This window comes from Suricata suricatta, chromosome 4 (genome assembly GCF_006229205.1).
Source record: "Suricata suricatta isolate VVHF042 chromosome 4, meerkat_22Aug2017_6uvM2_HiC, whole genome shotgun sequence".
Lineage (NCBI taxonomy): Eukaryota > Metazoa > Chordata > Mammalia > Carnivora > Herpestidae > Suricata > Suricata suricatta.
Window position 1 is genome coordinate 145115602 of NC_043703.1, and position 20427 is coordinate 145136028.

Sequence of the window (20427 nt, forward strand, 5' to 3'; positions counted from 1 at the left end):
GGAACACATCAAAGGTTGGTCACCAAGTACGACAAAAGCAAAGGGTGCCAAGCATGCACCATCTGGACCCCTCTCTTCAATATCCGTGAACACTCAGAATTGCAACGTACAAAGCAAAAGTGGCTTCAGGTGACTTTGAGGTCGCTCGGGAGAAGGCACAGGCGGATGGAGCAGAGTGGCCTCAGCTCGGGGCGAAGCCTGAATGAGTGACATGGGATCAAACCATCCATGACCACTTGCTGCAAATCTCTGTAAGCTCCCAGAGCGCTACGGCATCTCAGCTGAGCCATGAATACCCAGGCTCCAACACGGAAACACAGCCCCTGCAGACCAAGCTCCATTCCTTAACTGAGAAGACAAAATCTGAAAGAGCATTCGCTGTGAACATACGTCTTTCAAAGATCACAAGTAATTCTAAAATAACTAAAAACCTTTTCATTCTGGGTGAGTTTGTTGCCCGAGGTGTGCAATCATGTGAGTAATGAAGTAAGGCCTTCATTCAGGAAGAGCAAACCAATAAGCCAGTCACTTCCCCCAGCCAGAGCCCACGTGGCTGGGGGTGAGGGGCCCCGGACCCTTGCCTGCTGTAACTCGCTGATAAGCTTGTTCTTGTCTTCTATCAGCCCCGCACAGTGCGCCTTCTGGGTGTTGAGCATGTCCCACAGGTCCTGGGGGATTCGCTTCTGTTTGCCCTCCTCCCACCTCACAGTGATTTGATCAAATTTGTCCTGGCTCGTCTTGACTTCGTTCTCCAGCTTTTCAAGTCTGCAAATACAAACACACCCACCACGCCAGCCCAGCTCTGGGTCCTGCCTCCTGCCCGGGCAGACAGGTGCTCGAGAGTTTGTAATATGAGGCCTGGGTACCAAGCACTCCCTCCAGATACCCTCACTCACAATCAAATCAGGCTGTCATTCAATGCTTGACTATCAGTAAGAGATCAAATAGAGAAAGTGGCACATAATGAAAAGAGATTACCCTTAAAGCTATACCTACTTACACACACACACACACACACACACACACACACGGACGCACACTTGCAGATCAGGAGTCACTCTGCCACATCCTCTGTGACACACCCACTTGATCTTTGGAGTCACACAGCTTGTCTTCAAGGCCTGACTTTGCTATTGAGTGACTCTCAACTTTAGACAAGTCACTTAACCTCTGCAAGCTGCGTTTTTCTCATCTGTGAAAAGGACGGATGAAAGCACCTAGTTTCCCACGGCTGCTGTGGGCATTAAGTGCGGTGGTGCTCAGCACAACAGTCCCTTAGTGAATGGTACTCATGTTATTATTTTGATTATCAACATGACCTCAGGTGTCTGGCCATTCCTCTCCCAAATTAGTTTTTAAAAATTTTTTTAAATGTTTATTTGAGAGACAGAGTGCAAGCGGGGGAGGGGCAGAGAGAGAGGGAGATACAGCATCTGAAGCAGGCTCCAGGCTCTGAGCCGTCAGCACAGAGCCCCAACATGGGATTCAAACTCATGAACCGTGAGATCATGACCTGAGCCGAAGTCGGGAGCTTAACTGACTGAGCCACCCAGGCGCCTCTCCTCTCTCAAATTATTAAGAAATGACTGGTGGAACACACAAACAGGGAAACTCCACCATCAGCGGTGGAGAATAGGGATGGCCATTCCAGAAATTTTGAAGAGACTCTGTGATGGCAAACACTGAGGATGGGACCAGACGAAGGCGGGCATGGAGGCTGAGAGACAGGCCCCTCTTGAGAACGGACGCGAGGACAGACGTAGAGACTCTCTCTCTCCCCTCACACGCTGTGATGCCATGAGACTGCATCCAAACAACAGTACAAACCCCTGAAGGGCAGGAGTCACCACTGAACCATTTTGTGCTCGCCTCTCTCCTTCCCTCTGAGCTAAAGCACACAGTACATGGTACAGTGCACTTGACTTTTTTCCTCAGAAAATGAAAAAGAGCCAGGTCATCTTTCTAAAACCCACATTTATCCTGTAACTCTGCCACTTAAGACCTTCAGTTTTTTCCAGGGTGCCTGGGTGGCTCAGTTGGTTAAGCATCTGACTTTGTCTCAGGTCATGATCTCACGGTTCATGAGTTCAAGCCCCGTGTGGGACTCTGTGCTGATGGCCCAAAGCCTAGAGCCTGCTTCAGATTTTGTGTCTCCCTCTTTCTCTGTTCCTCCCCCTTTTGCACTCTGTCTCTCAAAAATATATAAAGATTAAAAAAATTGTTTAAAAAAAGGACCTTCAGTTTTTCCTCAGTGGTTACAGATCAAAGCCTAACTCCTTGGCATGGCTGGGAATCACCAAGTCAGTTCTGGCCACAGTCCATGAGAGGCAGAGGGATGTCGCCCACTGTATATTGGTAAAGCTTGTCAAGTTGCTAATGGAATTCCTAATGCTGAACAACTAAGATCTTGTTAAGATCATACTGTGTATATGCTTATGGACATGAGCTACAATGGTCCAGTGGGAAAAGAGGAAGAAGGGAGGAAAGCAAGGAAGGAAAGGAGGGATGGAGGGAGGGGAGAATTCCAAAGGGGCAGTAAGAGGATTCTACTAGACTGTTTGACGCAGCCACTTTCCCATAACTGGGGAGAATTTGGGGACCCGCAGAGGAGACGTCCTCATGTCCCCAAGCCACAGGCGTTCCTCACCTCTGACGCTTTATCTCCTCTTCTTCCACTCTCCTGTGGATCTCTCTAATATCGGCAGCTACCTGGATATTTGTCACCAACTCAGTGCCACAGAGCAACAGTTTAGCCAATTTCTGAAAACAAGAATTTATGCCGTTAGAAACATTTTGCACAACTGTCTGTAGCTGTTCCACGTGGCCAAGCAGGAATCAAAAGCTACCTTAAGACCATTAAGAGTAGCATCTATTTGGCAATCCATTTCCGTCAGGACCTTTGGGCTGACAATTTCCGAGCACATGTGATTCTGAAGGCACCGTTGTTTATTCTCGTTAGAGTGCAGACCAGCCAACCCGCACACCGGCAGGCCCTCTGGGTTCATCCCAGCACTTGCCCCAGTGGACCTCCAAGTGATTGACACTGAGAATTCAGCGGGAGAGGTGACGCAGAAAGTGGCAGTCATCCTTCTACATCCCTTTCCCCCTCGTCTTCGAGGAACCGAACCCCTGACGTTAGCTGGACATTTGACCTCCCAAAATGGATACACTTCCCAACCTCCTTTGCAGCTAGAGTACAGTCTGATCAACAGAACATGAGCAGAGTGATGTGTGCCACTTCTGAATCGTGTGTTGAAGGGAAGAGGTGTACCCTCTGCCGCCCCGTTCCCCCTTCTCCCAAGCCGGCATGTGGTGCTCGAGCATGAAGTGATTAGCAGAGGAAGCAACCTAAGGACAGACAGAAGGAGACGAGGCCCCCAATATCGACGACCCCACAGCAGCCCTGGACAGTGTACTTATGCTTAGAACTATCAAGTAAGCCAAGGCAATGGCTTCCCCATTTAAGCTCACGTCACATGGGATCTTCTGAGAGGCTCTAATACAGGAGAGAACCGCCACTAGCTGCCCCACAGTCTCCAACAATGGCTCAGGAATTTTGCTATTTGTGCCCCCCTTCTAAGTCCCTCTTTGAATTCCACACTCCATGTCTTTACTCCTGGCCTTTGGGTGATCACATGCTTTAACAAAAAATGTTCAGGTATCCTTAAGCTATGCCTAGGTTTTTCCAAGTCTGTTTTGGAACTTACGAATTCTCCAGCTCTCAACTCGTTTCTGGATGAGAACTATAAACGTCACTGTACGAAGGAGTCACTGGATGATCGGAGGCTCTATTTCATCTCATCCATCTAAAGACACTTGGAAATGCAGTTTTGTTGAATACAGAACGGAGCCTTAACCTAGATATCCGGAGTACTCCAGATTTTTTTTTAACATTTATTTATTTTTGAGAGACAGAGAGAGACAGATCATGAGCAGGGGAGGGGCAGAGAGAGAAGGACACACAGAATCAGAAGCAGGCGCCAGGCTCTGAGTTGTCAGCACAGAGCCCGACAAGGGGGCTCGAACTCATGAACAGTGAGATCATGACCTGAGCCAAAGTCAAACACTCAACCAACTGAGCCACCCAGGCGTCCCCAGACTTTTTTTTTAATGGCTGCAGTTTTATTACTTGTACCAAATGGTTTCACATGCCTAAGGAAATAAAGGCTTTCTTGTAGTTTTGAGCAATTTTCTATTTTCTGTTCAGACAATGGGAATATGAGAAATTTCTGCATCAAGTATTTCAGACTCAAAGTAAAACTTAAAATGCTACAATCACCAACAGACCAACAGATACCACAAAAGCTAAAACTGTCATTTTCAGATGATATGATCATATATGTAAAAAAATAAACACACAAACAAAAGAAAGCATAGTTAAACTATTAGAATTAACAAGTGAATTTGACAGGGCTAACTGAATACCAGGTCACTATAAAAACCAACTGTACTTTTATATATCAGCAATAAACAGTTACGGCCTCTACACAGTGTGTAAAACATTGTTGAGCAAAATTAAAGAATACCTAAATAACTCGAGGGATATTTTATACTCATGGATCATAAATCTCATTGTTGATAAGATATTAATTCTTTCCCAAATTGATCTATAGATTCAATCTGACCTCAACTAAAATCACAGCAGGTTTTTTGGTGGAAATTGACAAGCCAATTTGTAAAATGTATATGGAAATGCAAAGGTTCAATCAAGAATAGCCAAACAATCTTGAAGAACCACAAAGTTGTAGGACCTACTTTACCAGATGTCAAGCCCTGTCATAAGGCTAAAGTAGTTAAAATCATGTAGAATTGTAATAAAGTCAGACAAATAGGCCAATAGAGCAGAATACAGAATCTAGAAACAAACCCACATATGTGATCATCTGATTCACAACAAAGGTGGGAAATGATGCAGAGGAAAAGGATGATATTTTCTTTTTCTTTCTTCTTCTTCTTCTTTTTTTTTTTAAGGAAGATCTAATCAATAAAAGGTGCTGGGTCAGTGAAAAATCCATATACGAAGCAGTGAACCTTGAGCCTTACCTTTCTACCACACAAAAAAATCAATTCTAGACAGATTACGGGCCAAAATGTAAATGACAGAACACTAAAGCTGCTAAGAGAAAACTTGGAAGGATATCTTTATAAAATTGGAGTAGACCAAGATTAAACAGGAAACAAAAGAATCACCAGTTAAAAATGATCGATAAGGTACAAGGCCAAGGACAGTGGCCCTTCCTGTCCAAGGCAAAACTGGTTATTAATATCTTGATACTGAGGAAGGTAGCATTGGTTTTTATACATGTCTTTTCTATGCCAACATGTTACATGACTTAAGTCCTAAGCAAAAGGAAGCTGGAAAAGCTGCTAATGAAAACAATATTAACTCTTCAGGTTTTTCACTCAAAGAGTGCTCAGGATGAACTGTGGGTCAGTAGTTTGTAGGTCACATCAGTATAAACTATAACAGCATGTTCCGGTTTATATACGGTATCGTTTTTATCCTAACCAGCAATGCTCAGAGATCGTCAACACTTTGATGAAGTAACATCAGTAAGAACACGTGGCATGGCTCATGCATCACATCAGATCTAGGACAAGAGCACACGGCACCGCAGTGTTCTTTCCATGGCCACAAAGCATCTTATCCTTGACACCATACCATACAGGGACCTCTATATAGCTCTATGCTCTGTAGTGACATTACAGTAAGTTAATTTTTTTTTTCTCCCAGTAAGCGCACTTCGATTTCTGCCAGGAATCATCTCTCCCCTCTCTGCTTTTATAAGTCCCGCTTGTTTTCCCAAGACACAGCTCAGATCCCACTTTCTCCATATAACCTTACCCGCCCAGCCCCGCTTGGGGAGCCCTCCTCCCTCCCCACCTCAATTCCTGCAGTCCCAGTGCCTGTGTCATTCATGTAGCACTTAATTAAATGCAGCACTTTGCCAGTTCCGCTCACTGTTTGGAACTGTTGTTGATTCTTCCTGCACTTCTTGTTCCAAATCCTTTACTAAATATCCCAGGAGCCCGGGCATTGCTGTGGGAGATCCATCAACGACTTTCTTTTTATATGGAGTCCAAGCTCAGCACTACTCCTCAGGGATACAGAGCTCACAGCTCTCCTGGGGACACTGCAGGCACACACATTTGAAGTCACAGAAGGGAGAAAATGGTCTAAAATTAAATGCGTGACACAGAGAAGTATTGGATGTGTATCATGGACTTAAAGTCCTCTCAAGTTGGGACTTCAAATGGTCTTGAATATGGGGAGCCAACTGATGAAAGGAGAGGAAAAGAAAGGTAGAGGTGAGGGAGGAAGAGGGGAGGGGCTTAGCATCTGGATGATCAGAGGCACAAAATAGGAAGCGTGGAACCGCACTGGAGGTGAGCGAGCAGATCAGCCAAGACAGAGCAAAGGCCCAAGGTAAGTACCAGTGGGATAGATTGTGAAATTAGGATGGGAACTGTAGGCCCTGAATGGGCAACTTAAACATTTGGACTTGATTTTATGAAGACTCCATCAGATAATATGAATGCTCACTCCTAGAGAGCTCTCAAGATGGGAAAGATTCAAATTCACCTCTGCCTAGAGGCAGGAACACAGAGTCTCTATTGAGATCCTTCTAGCAAAGTATGAAAGCCATGACATCACACCCAGCTCCCTAGTGTCACCAGCTGATGGGACCCATCTGCCACCCAGCTCATACCAGTCTGCTTTCTTCTTTCTGCTTGAAGCTCTTGCTTTGATCTTCCTCACTCTCTTTCTTTCCATCTAAATATTCTCCAAGTGCTTCCCTATGACGGGAGACAGCAGAGAAACTGAAGTTACTTCCAGTACATAGATTCTATATTTAGAGCTTTCACAATACATCACACCACATACAAAAATACACCCCACATGGATAAAAATTTTAATATTTTTTAGAAACACAATCATAAAAACACTAGAAGTAAACACAGGAGCGAACCCATCTGTGAATAAGACCAAAGGAGGAGAAAAAAAAGATTGGAAGACTTTACTTCCTAAAATTTAAAACTCTTCTCCTTAAAAAGCAAGGCATAAACTGGTAAAAGATACTTAACTGTCCAATATGGCAGCTACTATGCACACGGGGCTGATCCAAACTGAGTATAATATACAAACTACATGGATTTTAAGACTTTGAATGAAAAAAAGGCAAACTATCTCAATATGATTTATACTGATTACATGTTAAAATAATATTTCTAGGCAGAAGGTTAAATAAATTACAAAATTTAATGTCACCTGTTTAGTTTTGTTTACTTTAACAGAGCTACTAGAAAAAATGTGTGTTTTGTTTTGTGTTTTGAGAAATTTACAGAAATTTCAGTAGAGAAGTCTTAATTACATATGTGGCTCACACCGTGTTTCTTTTTTTTAAGTTTATTTATTTATTTGGAGAGAGAACAATCGAGGTAGGGGTGAGAAAGAGGGGAGAGAGAAAATCCCAAGTAGACTCTGCACCACCAGCACAGAGCCCCATGTGGGGCTCTAATTCATGAACCACGAGATCATGACCTGAGCTGAAATCGAGTTGGATGCTCAACCAACCCAGCCACCCCCTCATATTGTACTTCTGTCGTTCAACGCTGACCTACCATATTCCAAAGGAGTTGTCCCAGGCTTGCCACTCCTCAGGTTTGAGCGGAATCCCACTTTCAGGAAACTGCTTCCTCACCACTGCCATACAGGGGGTCTCAATGGGCTGCCATCTTCTTGAATACCCCACCTCCCGAGCAATCAAAGTCCCTTCCCAGGATTAAAAAAATTGTAACTGAATTAATTGTTTGGCTGGGATTTGAGTTTGGGGTTGGAAATCATCTTCCTTCAGAATTTGAGAGCATTGCCCCATTGTCTTCTACCTTCCAGTGTTGCTGTTTCAAAAACCTGCAGTTGCTCGGTTTCTTAATCCTGTCTTTGCATGTGGCAGTTGTTTCCACCCTGGAAAATTGTAGGCTCCTTCTCTTGGTTCTCAGTGCTCTGGAAGCCCCTGCCTCGGCCCCTCTGGCCACCTTAGTAGTCTTTACATTTTAGTAAGCTTTTTAACCTGAGTGATCAATTAATTAAACTTTTCTTTGTGTATCTATAGATTATGCATTGCATTGTTTCCTAGAAAGACTCAGGACCAAACCCTCTCGCACAACCTTCCCCCACCCCTCCACCCCAGGCACCACCTCTGACCTCTGACCTCTGACCGCCATGTTAAAGTCTAGCTGGCACTATTGGGTCTGCTTGCTATCAGGAAGTGTTATGGACCACTGATTAACTGATTAACTCCCCAAAATCTTTGGACCAGGCGGAAACCTGAGTTGGTTTTTGAACTAGTCTCCCTTCTCCCCAGGTGGCCAGCCCTCTAAATAAAGCTCAGATTCTCTTCCAATCAAAACTTGGCTCTTGAGTATTGGCTTTTCAAGCAATAGGCAGCCAAACTTGGGTTTTTGAGTAACACTCAACTTTCTCCATGTTGTGCTTGTGGGTGGGTCTACTTGTATCCATTGGGCTGCACATTTTCAGTCAGGTTCCCCACCAGCTGGAAACTCGTGAACTTCAGTTCTGATCAATTTTCTCAAATACTTTCAGTGATAATTTCCTCCCCTCTGTTTGCTCTGCCCTTTCTTTATGGATCTAGAAAGGAGATATTAGGGACGCCTGGGGGGCTCTGTTGGTTGATGTCGGACTTCGGTTCAGGTCCTGATCTCCTGGTTAGGTTCCAAGTTTGAGCCCCTCATCAAGCTCTCTGCTGTTAGTGCAGAGTCTCTTTCGGATCCTCTGTCCCTTCTCTCTCTGCCCCTCCCCTGCTCACACTTTCTCTCCCTTTCACTCAAAAGTAAACAAACATTGAAAGAAAAAAATAGAAAGGAATACTAGATCTCCGGAACTAGTTCTCTAATTTTCAAAAATAGTTTTTCTACTAGTTTCTGCTTTTCTTGTTGCTCTCTCTTCCGTGCCATTCCACAACCTTCACTTCCCAACCCTTCTAGAGTTTTCCATTCCTATCATGTTTTTTAATTTCCAAGAGCTCTATTTTGTTCTCTCAACACCTCTTTCAACAGCATCCTATTCTTGTTTCATGGTTGCAATATCATTTCTTTTTTCTCCTTGGATCATCTTAATGATAGGCTTGCCTTTTCTTCCTACATAGTCTCAAGTTCCTCTAAGTTGCTTTTTTCTTTTTTTTTCTTTTTAATTTTTTATGTTTTTATTTATTTTTGAGAGAGAGAGAGAGAGAGAGAGAGAGAGAGAGAGAGACAGCGTGAGCAGGGGAGGGTCAGAGACAGAGGGAGACAGAGAATTGGAAGCAGGCTCCAGGCTCTGAGCTAGCTGTCAGCAAAGAGCCCAATGCGGGACTCGAACCCACGAACCGCGAGATCGTGACCTGAGCCAAAGTTGGACGTTTAACCGACTGAGCCACCCAGGCACCCCTAAGTCACTTTTTTCCGTGTGTTCATTGTGGTGTCTATCTTTCATGATAAAGACTTTCCTCAGACGTCTAGAAATCGTTGGCTACCTTATCCCCGTAACATGGGAAAACTGAATGAAAGCTCTGAATGCAAGGGGGTAGCTTAACAGTGAACTTGAGTGCAGGATGATCTACTTGAATGGCCTGATGCACCAATCTGGCTTTCAGTGCCTTTAAATCCTTCCCTGGGGGCGGTCAGGTTCTACGAAGAGACATCAATCTCCTGCCTGGATGTGAAGCTCCCACTGCCCAGATTTCCAGAATGAGCAGAAAGAAAGCAAGGACTCATCTCCAGGGTGCACATGGTCACAGAACGCCCTTGCTTTTGTTATTTTTTTATTCTTTTTTATTAGAGAGAGAGACAGAGAGAAAGAGAGAGAGAGAGAGAGAGAGAGAGAGAGAGAATCTTACATAGGCTCTATGCTCAGCCTGACACGGAGCTCCCTCCCATGACCCTGGTATCATGACCTGAGCTGAAATCAAGAGTCAGACACTCAACCATCTGAGCCCCCCAGGCGCCCCCCTTTGCTTTTAGTCCAGTGTTCTTGCCTCATCTCTGTCCAGTGGGCCCCAAACCAGAGAGCCTCCATTTTACTTCCTCCAAACTCCCAGTCTTTTGTGCAAGGTGGGAAAAATGTTCTTGACATCCAACTGTTCATTTTCCAAACCTTATTTTCGTCCCCTCCTTCACCTCTACTTCCACAGGAACCTGATGTTTCCAATTCCCTGGCCTTTTGCAGACTTACTGCCGAGTCAGTCAAGGGGGGCTCTCAGCTTTCCTCACCACCATGTTCTTGAATCTGCTAAGCCATCAACCATCTGTCCTTAGGATTCCCAGCTTCCAAAATGTTGTTGCTATTGAGTCCTTCTGTTTTGCCTGACTTTGTGGGTTTATGTCTTTTTTATTTAATCCCTTTAAATGTCACGCTAATGGAGTTTTGATAGAGATCCAAGATAAATGTATGTGTTCCATCTGTCATCCTCACTCCCAAATCACATCTCCCAGGAATTTCAAATTTCAACTGAGATGGTAGAGACTGGGAGTTTCAGAAGCGTTAGCCTATTAATTCTGTTCTTTATTTTTCTATGACATTTGATTCTATTAACAGTTTCTTCGCAGAAGCTACACCTCAGTGGCATATCAAGGCACAAGCAATTAGGGCGGTGTGCACCAGAGGTAATTGAAGAACCTATAAATAATTTAAAACAATACAATGGACCAAAAGTCTGCTTTTTATTATCAACATGGGCCAGTAACAAAACAAGGTCAGTGGTAAAACACACCTTTCTGAAAAATCTTTTGTTGATCTAAGTTCTAAACCATTCCTGCAGTTACTGTTGACTTTTAATAATATATGTGCAGGGGCACCTGGGTGGCTCAGTCAGTCGAGCATCTGGCTTCAGCTCAGGTCATGATCTCGCATTCGTGGATTCAAGCCCTGTGTCAGGCTCTGTGCTGACAGCTAGCTTAGAGCCCGGAGCCTGTCTTCAGATTCTGTGTCTCCCTCTCTCTCTGACCCTCCCCTGCTCATACTGTCTCTCTCTCTCTCAAAAATAAATAAAACATTAAAAATTTTTTTAATAATATATGTGTAGGCTTCAATATCACACCTTTCTATTTCTTATCTTTAACTAATTCAGGGGTGCCTCGATGGCTTAGTCAGTTAAGTGTCCAACTTCAACTCATTTCATAATCTCATGGTTCGTGAGTTCGAGCCCTGCATCGGTTTCTGTGCTGACAGCTCAGAGCCTGGAGTCTGCTTCAGATTCTGTGTCTCCCTCTCTCTCTGCCCCTTCCTCCCTCACTCTCTATTTCTCTCTCAAAAATAAATAAACATTAAAAAAAATTTTTTAAAGGAAGTTAATTCACAGAGTTGGGCTCTGACATCCATGCATGGAGCTAGTGATTCAGTTCTGCCATTTACAATCATTCTCTACATCTTGCAGAATTCTTTTGAAAACACTTGTGGAGGGGCACCTGGGTGGCTCAGTCAGCTAAGCCTCCGACTTCGGCTCAGGTCAGATCTCATGTTCGTGGGTTCGAGCCCCGCGTCAAGCTCTGTGCTGACAGCTAGCTCAGAGCCTGGAGCCTGCTTCCGGTTCTGTGTCTCCTTCTCTCTCTGCCCCTCTTCCTCTCATACTCTGTCTTTCTCTGTATCAAAAATAAATAAAACATTTTTTTTAAATTAAAAAAAAAAAGAAAACACTTGTGGAAACATTCCTTCATGTTTTTTCTTCCTCTCTCCACCCCTGCCACCAAAAAAAAAATACATTAATATAATTAAAAGGTATTGATCCATTACTATTTTCTTATTTCGTATTGTAACATTTACTTTTATTTGTAAAATTATTTTACTGGCCTGGTTATATAAACAAAGTTCAATCAAAGAAAATGTTCACTGTCTGCTTTTCTTTCCAGACTATTATTATTAGCTGTGTTTTAAAAACTACTGGCTCCAGGTGTTAAATTAGGTATGACTCTGCACGTCACTTATTTTCCACCAGGACCAAGTGGCCATTCTATGTCATCCTTAAATGATGCTAGAGTTTCCTTCCCTACCCATTTCTAAATACAGACCTTTCCTAGGGCTTGGCCTGAGTTCTCTTCTCATCTATTTTTATCCTCTTTTCCAGTGAAATTTAATACATTCCCATGGTTTTCAATACAATCATAATGCCACTGACTCTTTTAACTGACATCTCTCACCCAGATCCTCTTCTGAGTTTAAAACCGTGTCCAACTGTCTAATGGACCTCTAGGTTTTAATGTCTTCCCTCAAACCAACTTCACTTAATATGTCCAAAGCGAAACTCTTGATTTCCAAATCCTGCCTCACTTTCCCCATCATCTTTATTATCTCAATAAAAATCACTATCATCTACTGAGCTGTTCAAGCCATTCCTGGGTTTTGTCCCCCCCAATATTTGACTGGCATGCCCAAAATCAATAAATCTAGACCAATTAAGCTCTAAAATATATCTTGAGTAACATTCGCTTTCTCTCCAAACCCACTGCCACTAACTAGTCCGGACCAGCTTCACCCCCTCACCTGGCAACTGCTTCCTAACTGGCCTCCTTACTGACACTTCTAGCTTCTCCAAACCATTCCCTCAACGAGCAACCAGAATGCTCTTAACATATGGAGAAATTTGAGAAATTCCGCAGTAGTCTTTAGCCTGTGAGTAAGCCTTATCATGGCAGGGAAGGCCAGTGGGACACCTCTACAGATGCACCTGAGTTCATAAAAATAGTCACAAACCAGGAGCGGGGGGGTACTGTGAGTGTTAGTGTCTCCCTCACGGATCTCAAGGATGCAGGAGGGATGGTTCCTATTGAGTCTCCATTTAATTCATGCATCTGGTCCCTCCAAAAACTAGATGGCTCTCAGAAAATGTCTGTCAATACTGCAAACTCAGCCAAGTAGTAGCCCTGATTGCTGCATCCACGCAAATGTGGTATCTTTGCTAGAGCAGATCAGAGGGGCCTTAGGTAGGTACATACAAGGTGGCAGCTGATTGGGCCAAATGTATTATTTTCTACCTCAGTCGGAAAAAAGAATCAGGAAGTTCACATTTACAGGGAACAGATAATAAGGCATACGCATACAACCCCCACACTTACAGGGTCATGTTATTCTTCTAATCACTGTCAAAATATAGTCTGAATAGATCAGGACCATCTAGATATCCCACAAAACGTCACATGGATCTCTTACATCAAGATTGGCATGTGAGTTAAATATGACCCACCTGTTTCTGTAGGGCTCACAAGCAAATAATGATTTTTCCACTTTTTAATGGTTAAAGAAAAAGATCAGATGAATAGGCAGAGCACAAGGATTTTTAGGGCAATGAAACTATTCTGTCTGATCTTATAATGATAGATACAAGTCACTATATATTTGTTAAAATCCATAGAACACCAAGAGTGAATTATAAGCAAACTATGAATGTTGGGTAATGATGCATCAATGCAGGTTCATCATTTGTGACAAATGTACCACTCTGGTGGGGGATGTTGGTAGTGGGACAGGCCATGGGTGTGTGAAGGCAGAAGGCATATGGGACATCCCTGTACCTTCCATTCAATTTTACTGTGAACCTAAAACTTCCCTTAAAAAGTATCGCTTCTCGGGGCACTTGGGTGGCTCAGTCGGTTGAGCACCCAGCTTCGGCTCAGGTCATGATCTCATGGTTCCTGGGTTCGACCCCCAAGTCAGGCTCTGTGCTGACAGCTAGCTCAGAGCCTGGAGCCTGTCTTCAGATTCTGTGTCTCCCTCTCTGACCCTCCCCTGCTCATGCTCGCTCTCTCACTCTCTTTCAAAAATAAATAAAACATTACATTTTTCTAAATGAAGCTTCTTAACTTAGAAAAACATCAAGAATGTTTTGTGACACATGTACATGATATGACATTCAAATTTCAGTGTCCATAAAGTTTTGTTGGAACACAGCCACACCACTCCAGGACCCTTGTGTCCAATGGCCAGCAGACAAGAAGTCACCACCTTGGTAGGTCAAGGTAGAAGTGCTGTTACACAGCGAAGGTGTTCCGGAGTTCAGAAGATCATGCAGTGGCTCTTGGCACCCCCTTAGGACAGCCCAGTGCGTCTGTGAGTGGACAGGCAACAACCCTGGCCTGAGAAGGTTTTTATGATTATCAGTCTCAGACCCTTCAGGAACCAGGGTTGTCACACATCCAGATAAGCCACTGAGACCATCAGAAGTGACAGCAGAGGTCCACTCCAGAAATGCATCTGGAAGGCAGGCAGGTTGGGACAGGAGGAAAAAAGGACCTCTGAGGGCAGGTGACGGATGGCCTGTGTCTTCTGTGTATTGCTGACAGTGCATGGCTCTCGGGAAAAGTGCTGAAAGGGACCTATTATTTCCGTCTTTGACTTTACAAGCATAATGCATGTTTTGGTATCCCATACTTCGCTTGAACCTTCTCAAAGAAACTTTTCCTACCTCTTAGAGAAACAAGTCCCGCTCACATGTGGGGCCCGCCGGCAGCTCCCCGCAAGACCTCCCTCCCCTGGAAGGCGCCCGCCCCGTCCCCACCCTGCGTCGCCGTCACCCCGGCGCTCCGCTGCGGACCCGCCCAGACCCCGGCTCACCGCCTCCGGGCTTCCAGGCGCGCGGCGATGCGGAGGCGCCGGGCCTGGATCCGCTCGTAAGGGTTGTCAGAGAGTATGGATGGCCCGAGAATCGGGGTGGACAAGCGTTCCTTCTCCTTGTCCTCCAGGATCCCCAGGGATCCCGGCGGATTCATGGCAGGTGCCTCCCGCCGCAGGCAGCTCGGCAAGGCCCACCGCCGCCCCACCGCCCGGTTGCTAGCAACAAGCCGTTGCCAGGGAGCAGTCACCTGACCCGCAACTGGAGTGCGCGCGCAGCGTTCCTCAGGCTCCGCCTACCGGCGTTCAGAAGTCGTGCCGGTTGGTGATTTTTATTCTGGAGAGAGAATGCGACTGAGGCTCTACCTTCGCAGGGTGAAAATTACATCAGTTTCATCCAGCCCTGTACGGATAGCGCCTAGCATACCTAATGTGTAGTAAGTGCGCAACCAATGTTTGCTGAATGAAAGGTACACAGATGTATCTGTATGCTCGCTACGGTTAATTCTGTTAAAACACTGGTTATCACCCCGAAGTCCATCAGTAGGGGAACTGATCAAGCTTTCATGGGATGGAAAACAATGCAGCCACTAAGAATGGAGCTGACCTAGAAAGACAAAGCTGTATTACATGAGGAAGAGAAGGTGCAGCAGAGTAGATGGAATGTGATCTTACTTGAAGTATTTGTATAGCACCTACGCAAGAAAAATGAACACAAGGCAGGGCCAATATCAGAGCAGTTACTGCCTGTGTTCTCTTCTAGGATCTTTAGGGTTTCAGTTCTCACATTGGTCTGTAGTCCATTTTGAATTTATTTTTGTGTGTCGTGCACAGTTAACTTCTTTTGTATGTTGCTGTCCACAGTTTTCCAACATCATTCATTGAAGAGATTACTTTTTCCCACTGGGTATTCTTTACCCAGTGGATATTAATTGACCATATAGATCTGGGTTCATTTCTGGGTTTTCTATTCTGTTCCATTGAGCTATTTGTCTTTGTGCCAGTACCATACTGTTTTGATTATTACAGCTTTGTAATATAAACTCCAGAAATGTGATGCCTCCAGCTTTGCTTTGCTTTCTCAAGGTTGCTTTGGCTATTCAGGGCCTTTAGTGATTTCATACAAATTTTAGGATTCTAGCTCTGTGAAAAATGCTTTTGGTATTTCAATAGGGATTGCATTAAATGCGTAGATTGCTTTGGGTAGTATAGACATTTTAACAATATTTGTTCTTCCAATTCATGAGCATGGATGTCTTTTTTGTGTTATAGTTTTCAGAGTACAGGTCTTTCTCCTCTTTGGTTTATTCCTAGGTAACTTGTTGGTTTGGGTGCAATTGTAAATGGGATTGATTCTTCAATTTTTGTTTCTGCTGTTGCATTACTGGTGTATAGAAATGCAACAGATTTCTATACATTGATTTTGTATCCTATGTGTTATATGCAAATGTTGAATTGCTATAATGTACGTCTGAACCTAATATTACACTGTATATTAGCTGACTGAAGTCTAAATAAAAATATTTTAAAAAGGGATACATGCACCCTGATGTTTATAGCAGCATTTCCTACAATAGCCAAATTATGAAAACAGCTCAAGTGTCCATCAACTGATGAATGAAAAAAGACGATGTGGTGTGTAGACAATGGGTTATTACTCAGCCATAAAAAATAATGAAATCTTGCCACTTGCAACAATATGGGTAGAGCTAAAGTATAATTTTAAGCAAGATAAGTCAAAAAGACAAACACCGTATGATTTCACTCATGTGGAATTTAAGAAACAAAACAAACAAGCATAGTGGGGGTGGGGGAAGTGGCGTGGGGGAGACAGAGGGGCAAACCAAGAAACAGAGTCTTAAGGATACAGAGAACAAATAGATGCTTACCAGAAGAGAGGGCTGTGGCGGGGGAGGGAGGGAAAAGGTGATGGGGATCAAGGAGTGGACTTGTAATAAGTACCGGGCATTGTATGCAAGTGTTGAATCACTGTATTGTACACTCCATGTTAATTAGCTGGAATTCAAATAAAAATGTTGGGGGAGGTGAAGAATTAAAATGTAGAAATTAATATCCATTATTTGCCTAAATTTACAGTGCTTTAATAAAGCTTTTGATTTGAAAAAAGAAAGGAAAAAGAAAAAAAGTGGTGGGTATCTCTGGGGGTTGGACCCACAGGTGGTTTTAATTTTCTATTCTACAAAAAAAGTTTACAAATAACACAAATCGGGGCGCCTGGGTGGCTCAGGCGACTAAGCGTCCGGACATGCTCAGGTCATGATCTTACAGTTTGTGGATTCGAGCCCCGCGTCGGGCTCTGTGCTGACAGCTAGCTAAGAGCCTGGAGCCTGCTTCAGATTCTGTCTCTTCCTCTCTCTCTGACCCTCCCCTGCTCACGCTGTCTCTGTCTCTCAAAAATAAATAAGAAAACACTTAAAAAATAAAATAAAAATAATACAAATCACTTTTGACATCATAAAAGAAAATGAAATTTATTATTTTTTTAAAGAGTCATAACAGGAGGTCCCGAAGTGACTGCAGCAGGCCAATGTCATGGGTGAGAGGGATTTGGGGGAGGGCCGTAGGTAACTGTCTGCTGTGATGACTCACAAGCATCCAGTCTGGTCCGTACCTGCAGGCAATGCTCCAAAGCAGAGTTGAACTGAGAATTGACTTTCACTAATAAGCTCATGAAAGAAAAAGAGGATACCCTAATTTGAGCAGGAAACTGACACCCAAAGCCTGTGTATTTCTGACTTATGCCCAGCATATGTCAGTGGCCGATTTACAAGGGAATCCAAAAATAACCGGCAAGTTTCTCGATACTGTGCAACTGGCTCTAATGAACCCAGGGGCCCACAGTGGGTATAACTTGCCACAAAGACTAGGTAGGTCAAGTTCTTTCACCCCCCATCCTAGGGTAATACATGCAAACCCTTCTGGCTACATGGGCTTCCTTTGCTAGGCTAGTCTGGCCATCTACCTTCAATGTACAGTCTTTTTCCAGAAAAATGATACACTGACTAGATTTTAGTATACTAAGTTAAGTTACATACTTATGTTCGCATCCATTAGATTACACCAAATCGCCTTAATTGGGGTTTGAGGATTCATCAAACATTTACATAATTTCTTGGATTATGCTTGTCTCCCGATTTGTGTGAATTTTACTAAGATATTCTCAGAAGGCAACCTTATTCAAGTTATTTTTAGAACTGCCTCACCATCATCATGTATTGACAACAAAAGGTACAAAGGATGGTACAGAGAAGGAAAGGGAAGTTGTGAGTAGGTCATAAGGCTTAGGGAAAAGTTCAAAGGCAAAAAAAAAAAGAGAGAGAGAGAGAGACCTAGGTGTTAGTAGAAACTGAGCACCTACCTTAGACCACCCACTATGCTAACTACCTCCAAGCATCATTCACAACATACATGCATGAGCACAGTAACGTTACCAATTCCATTTTACGAGTGAAGAATTGGAGGCTTAGAATAAAGAACTTGGCCTGGGTCAAAGCTTGCCAAGCTGAACATGACCAAGAAACAGTCATGGCATTCAAAGTTTGGGAGGTCTGGGAGAAATTTTCGGAATGAAAGCAAAAAGGGAAATGGAAGGAGCAGATATCATCAAGTTTTCTTTCAGGAAATTTGTGAGCAAGGAAAAGAGATGCAAAGCGGGAAGAAGAGTAAGACACGTCGGAGGCCCAGGGTCCAAGCCTGGACGGCCCCACGCTGCTTACCTAGTACGTGCCTGCTAAGTGTCAGGTCCCTGCTAGGGTTCGGGGTCTGCAGATGGAAGGGCAGGGAGAACGGAGGGGACACCCGGGGGCTGGGTGGGGGCAGGGCGTTAAAAACACCGCTGGAGAGGCAGCCCAGGGGTAAAATACGGGGCACTTTCCCCTCTTCAAACCCAGTTACAGAAAAAAAAACTTCAAATGTCTGCTGCCAGAGTTGGGAACCAATTCTGATGTAAAAGATAGGAGATATTCTCAGAAGCAATGTTAGAAAACAGGTGTTTTTAAAATAAAAGCTTATGGTTTATAAGCTGAACTAAAGTTGAGGCGTACTAAGCGTGTGTCATTAGATTCTTGTGGAATTAGCCTGGGAAATGGACACCATACATTTTCTATAAGGAAATGTGCGCAGGTATAAGGCAACCGCCTCACAGACTAACTGAAGTGTGACCCAGTCACTGTCATGTACTGCCCAGCACCCGGTTCCGGGGAAGTCAAGAGCAGGACACAATGAATATTACTGCCACCTGCCTGGTCCTGGGGTTTCTGAATCAATCAGGCAGCTGATTATTCTTTAGCAACACAAAACAAACGACCTTGTTACTGTGCCGCTCTAAAATAACCAATGATTCTGACGCAAGTGGCTGGACAGGAGTCTCCCTCAGGGCACCCTCCCCTCTCGCATCTACCAACGAAAAATAAAGAAGACAATCTGAAAACAGGTAAAAGGATTTAAAAATTACTCTTTTCTTTTTATTACAATAAATATGTATCAATAATAGAAACCATTTTAAATTAAAACCGACTGCATTCCTTTCGGGGTTTACAGCAGCAGAAATAAACAGGAATCCAGTTCAGAAGGCAAGGGTTACAGCCCAGCGGCAAGAAACAGTCAGCTCTTGATAATCGGGGCCAGCGACGGGGAACAGCAATACCAATGATGCAAAAGGAACAGTGACATGCATGGTGGCGATATGTTTGTGGATCACATCATCTAAGACTTCGCAACACTGCAGCAAAGGAACTTCTAAGCAGGTTGTGAAGCCCCATTTCTGCAAGAGCTCGATCTTTCCCCCCACGTCGAGCTCTGGAGCACAAGTGCTCCCAGAGCTGCCTTCCCGCCGGGAATGGGCCCCGCCACCACTCAGAGCCAGAAGTCTCAGACCTGAGGGAAGCAGGTGTCTTTCCCCAAAGCTGTCTTTCTGGCTCACACTCGCAGGTGAAAGGGAACTAGAAAGTGAGGTATTTCACAAGGGCCCTCCTTGGGGGTGGAGCTGAACTGCGAGTAGGAATGACAGGGGCTCTAGCGGCAGAAGAGGCCTCAGAGTTACGGGCTGCGTGCTGATTAATTAGGTCAAGAGGAAGAACGGGTCTAACGTGGTGTCCCAGTTTAGAGAGAATCAAGAGTACACACTGCATGTATATATGAATATACCATACATAGATATGCAGAAAATACATGTGGACATATTAAATCTGTATATACACACACACCACACACAATCAGATAATATGCTACATTATTTACCAGGAACACAGCGACTTCTAGACAGACCATTATGAATATGCTCAACTAAACTACTTGAAGGAGAAAATGAAAGGCTTTGTGCTCCCTTTTATCTTACTAATATATTCTGCTTGTTGCACACGCATTCCAGGTGTGTGAGTGGTGGTGTTAATAGGTACCTGAGAAGGGGTGGAGACATCCTGGTCTCAGAGGCCACAGAAAGCACCCTGTGATCGGTCCGAGCAACGCGTAACAACAAATTCGGCAGAGTTCCTGCCTCCCACCTGTCCTTAGTCACAGGGCATGAAGCCTTACTCAGAAAAGTAGCAATTCCTTTTCCTACGTTGGCTACAAATTTAAACTACTTTGTCCTATGGGAGGAGAAGGAGACAAGGTAGGAATCAGGGAGTCCGCACTGGGGCAATAATTTACTGCCTCCCCCAGGACCCAGAGGAAATTCTACTTTTGTAAAACAACTGAAACTTGGAGTTTAATACTGACATCTGCGGGGCGCCTGGGTGGGTCAGTCAGTTGAGCGTCCAACTTCGGCACAGGTCATGATCTCACAGTTCGTGGGTTCGAGCCCCACA

The 20427-nt window shown here is 44.2% G+C and overlaps 1 protein-coding gene across 2 annotated transcripts in view; it reads right to left on the reverse strand.

Annotated features, from left to right (window-relative positions):
* The window catches only part of DRC1 (dynein regulatory complex subunit 1), a 38229-nt gene extending 23409 nt beyond the window's left edge, over window positions 1–14820 (reverse strand). Inside the window, exons 1-4 of one of the 2 annotated variants that reach the window (XM_029938137.1) lie at window positions 14603–14814; window positions 6711–6798; window positions 2648–2760; window positions 582–765 (exon numbers count right to left, since the gene is read on the reverse strand). In XM_029938137.1, the coding sequence (XP_029793997.1) occupies window positions 582–765; window positions 2648–2760; window positions 6711–6798; window positions 14603–14757 (540 nt within the window). In that variant the 5' untranslated portion in view covers window positions 14758–14814. Of the gene's footprint in view, window positions 1–581; window positions 766–2647; window positions 2761–6710; window positions 6799–14602 lie in introns of both variants that reach the window. The other variant, XM_029938138.1, reaches the window with a different exon arrangement.
* Between the last annotated feature and the right edge of the window lie 5607 nt (window positions 14821–20427).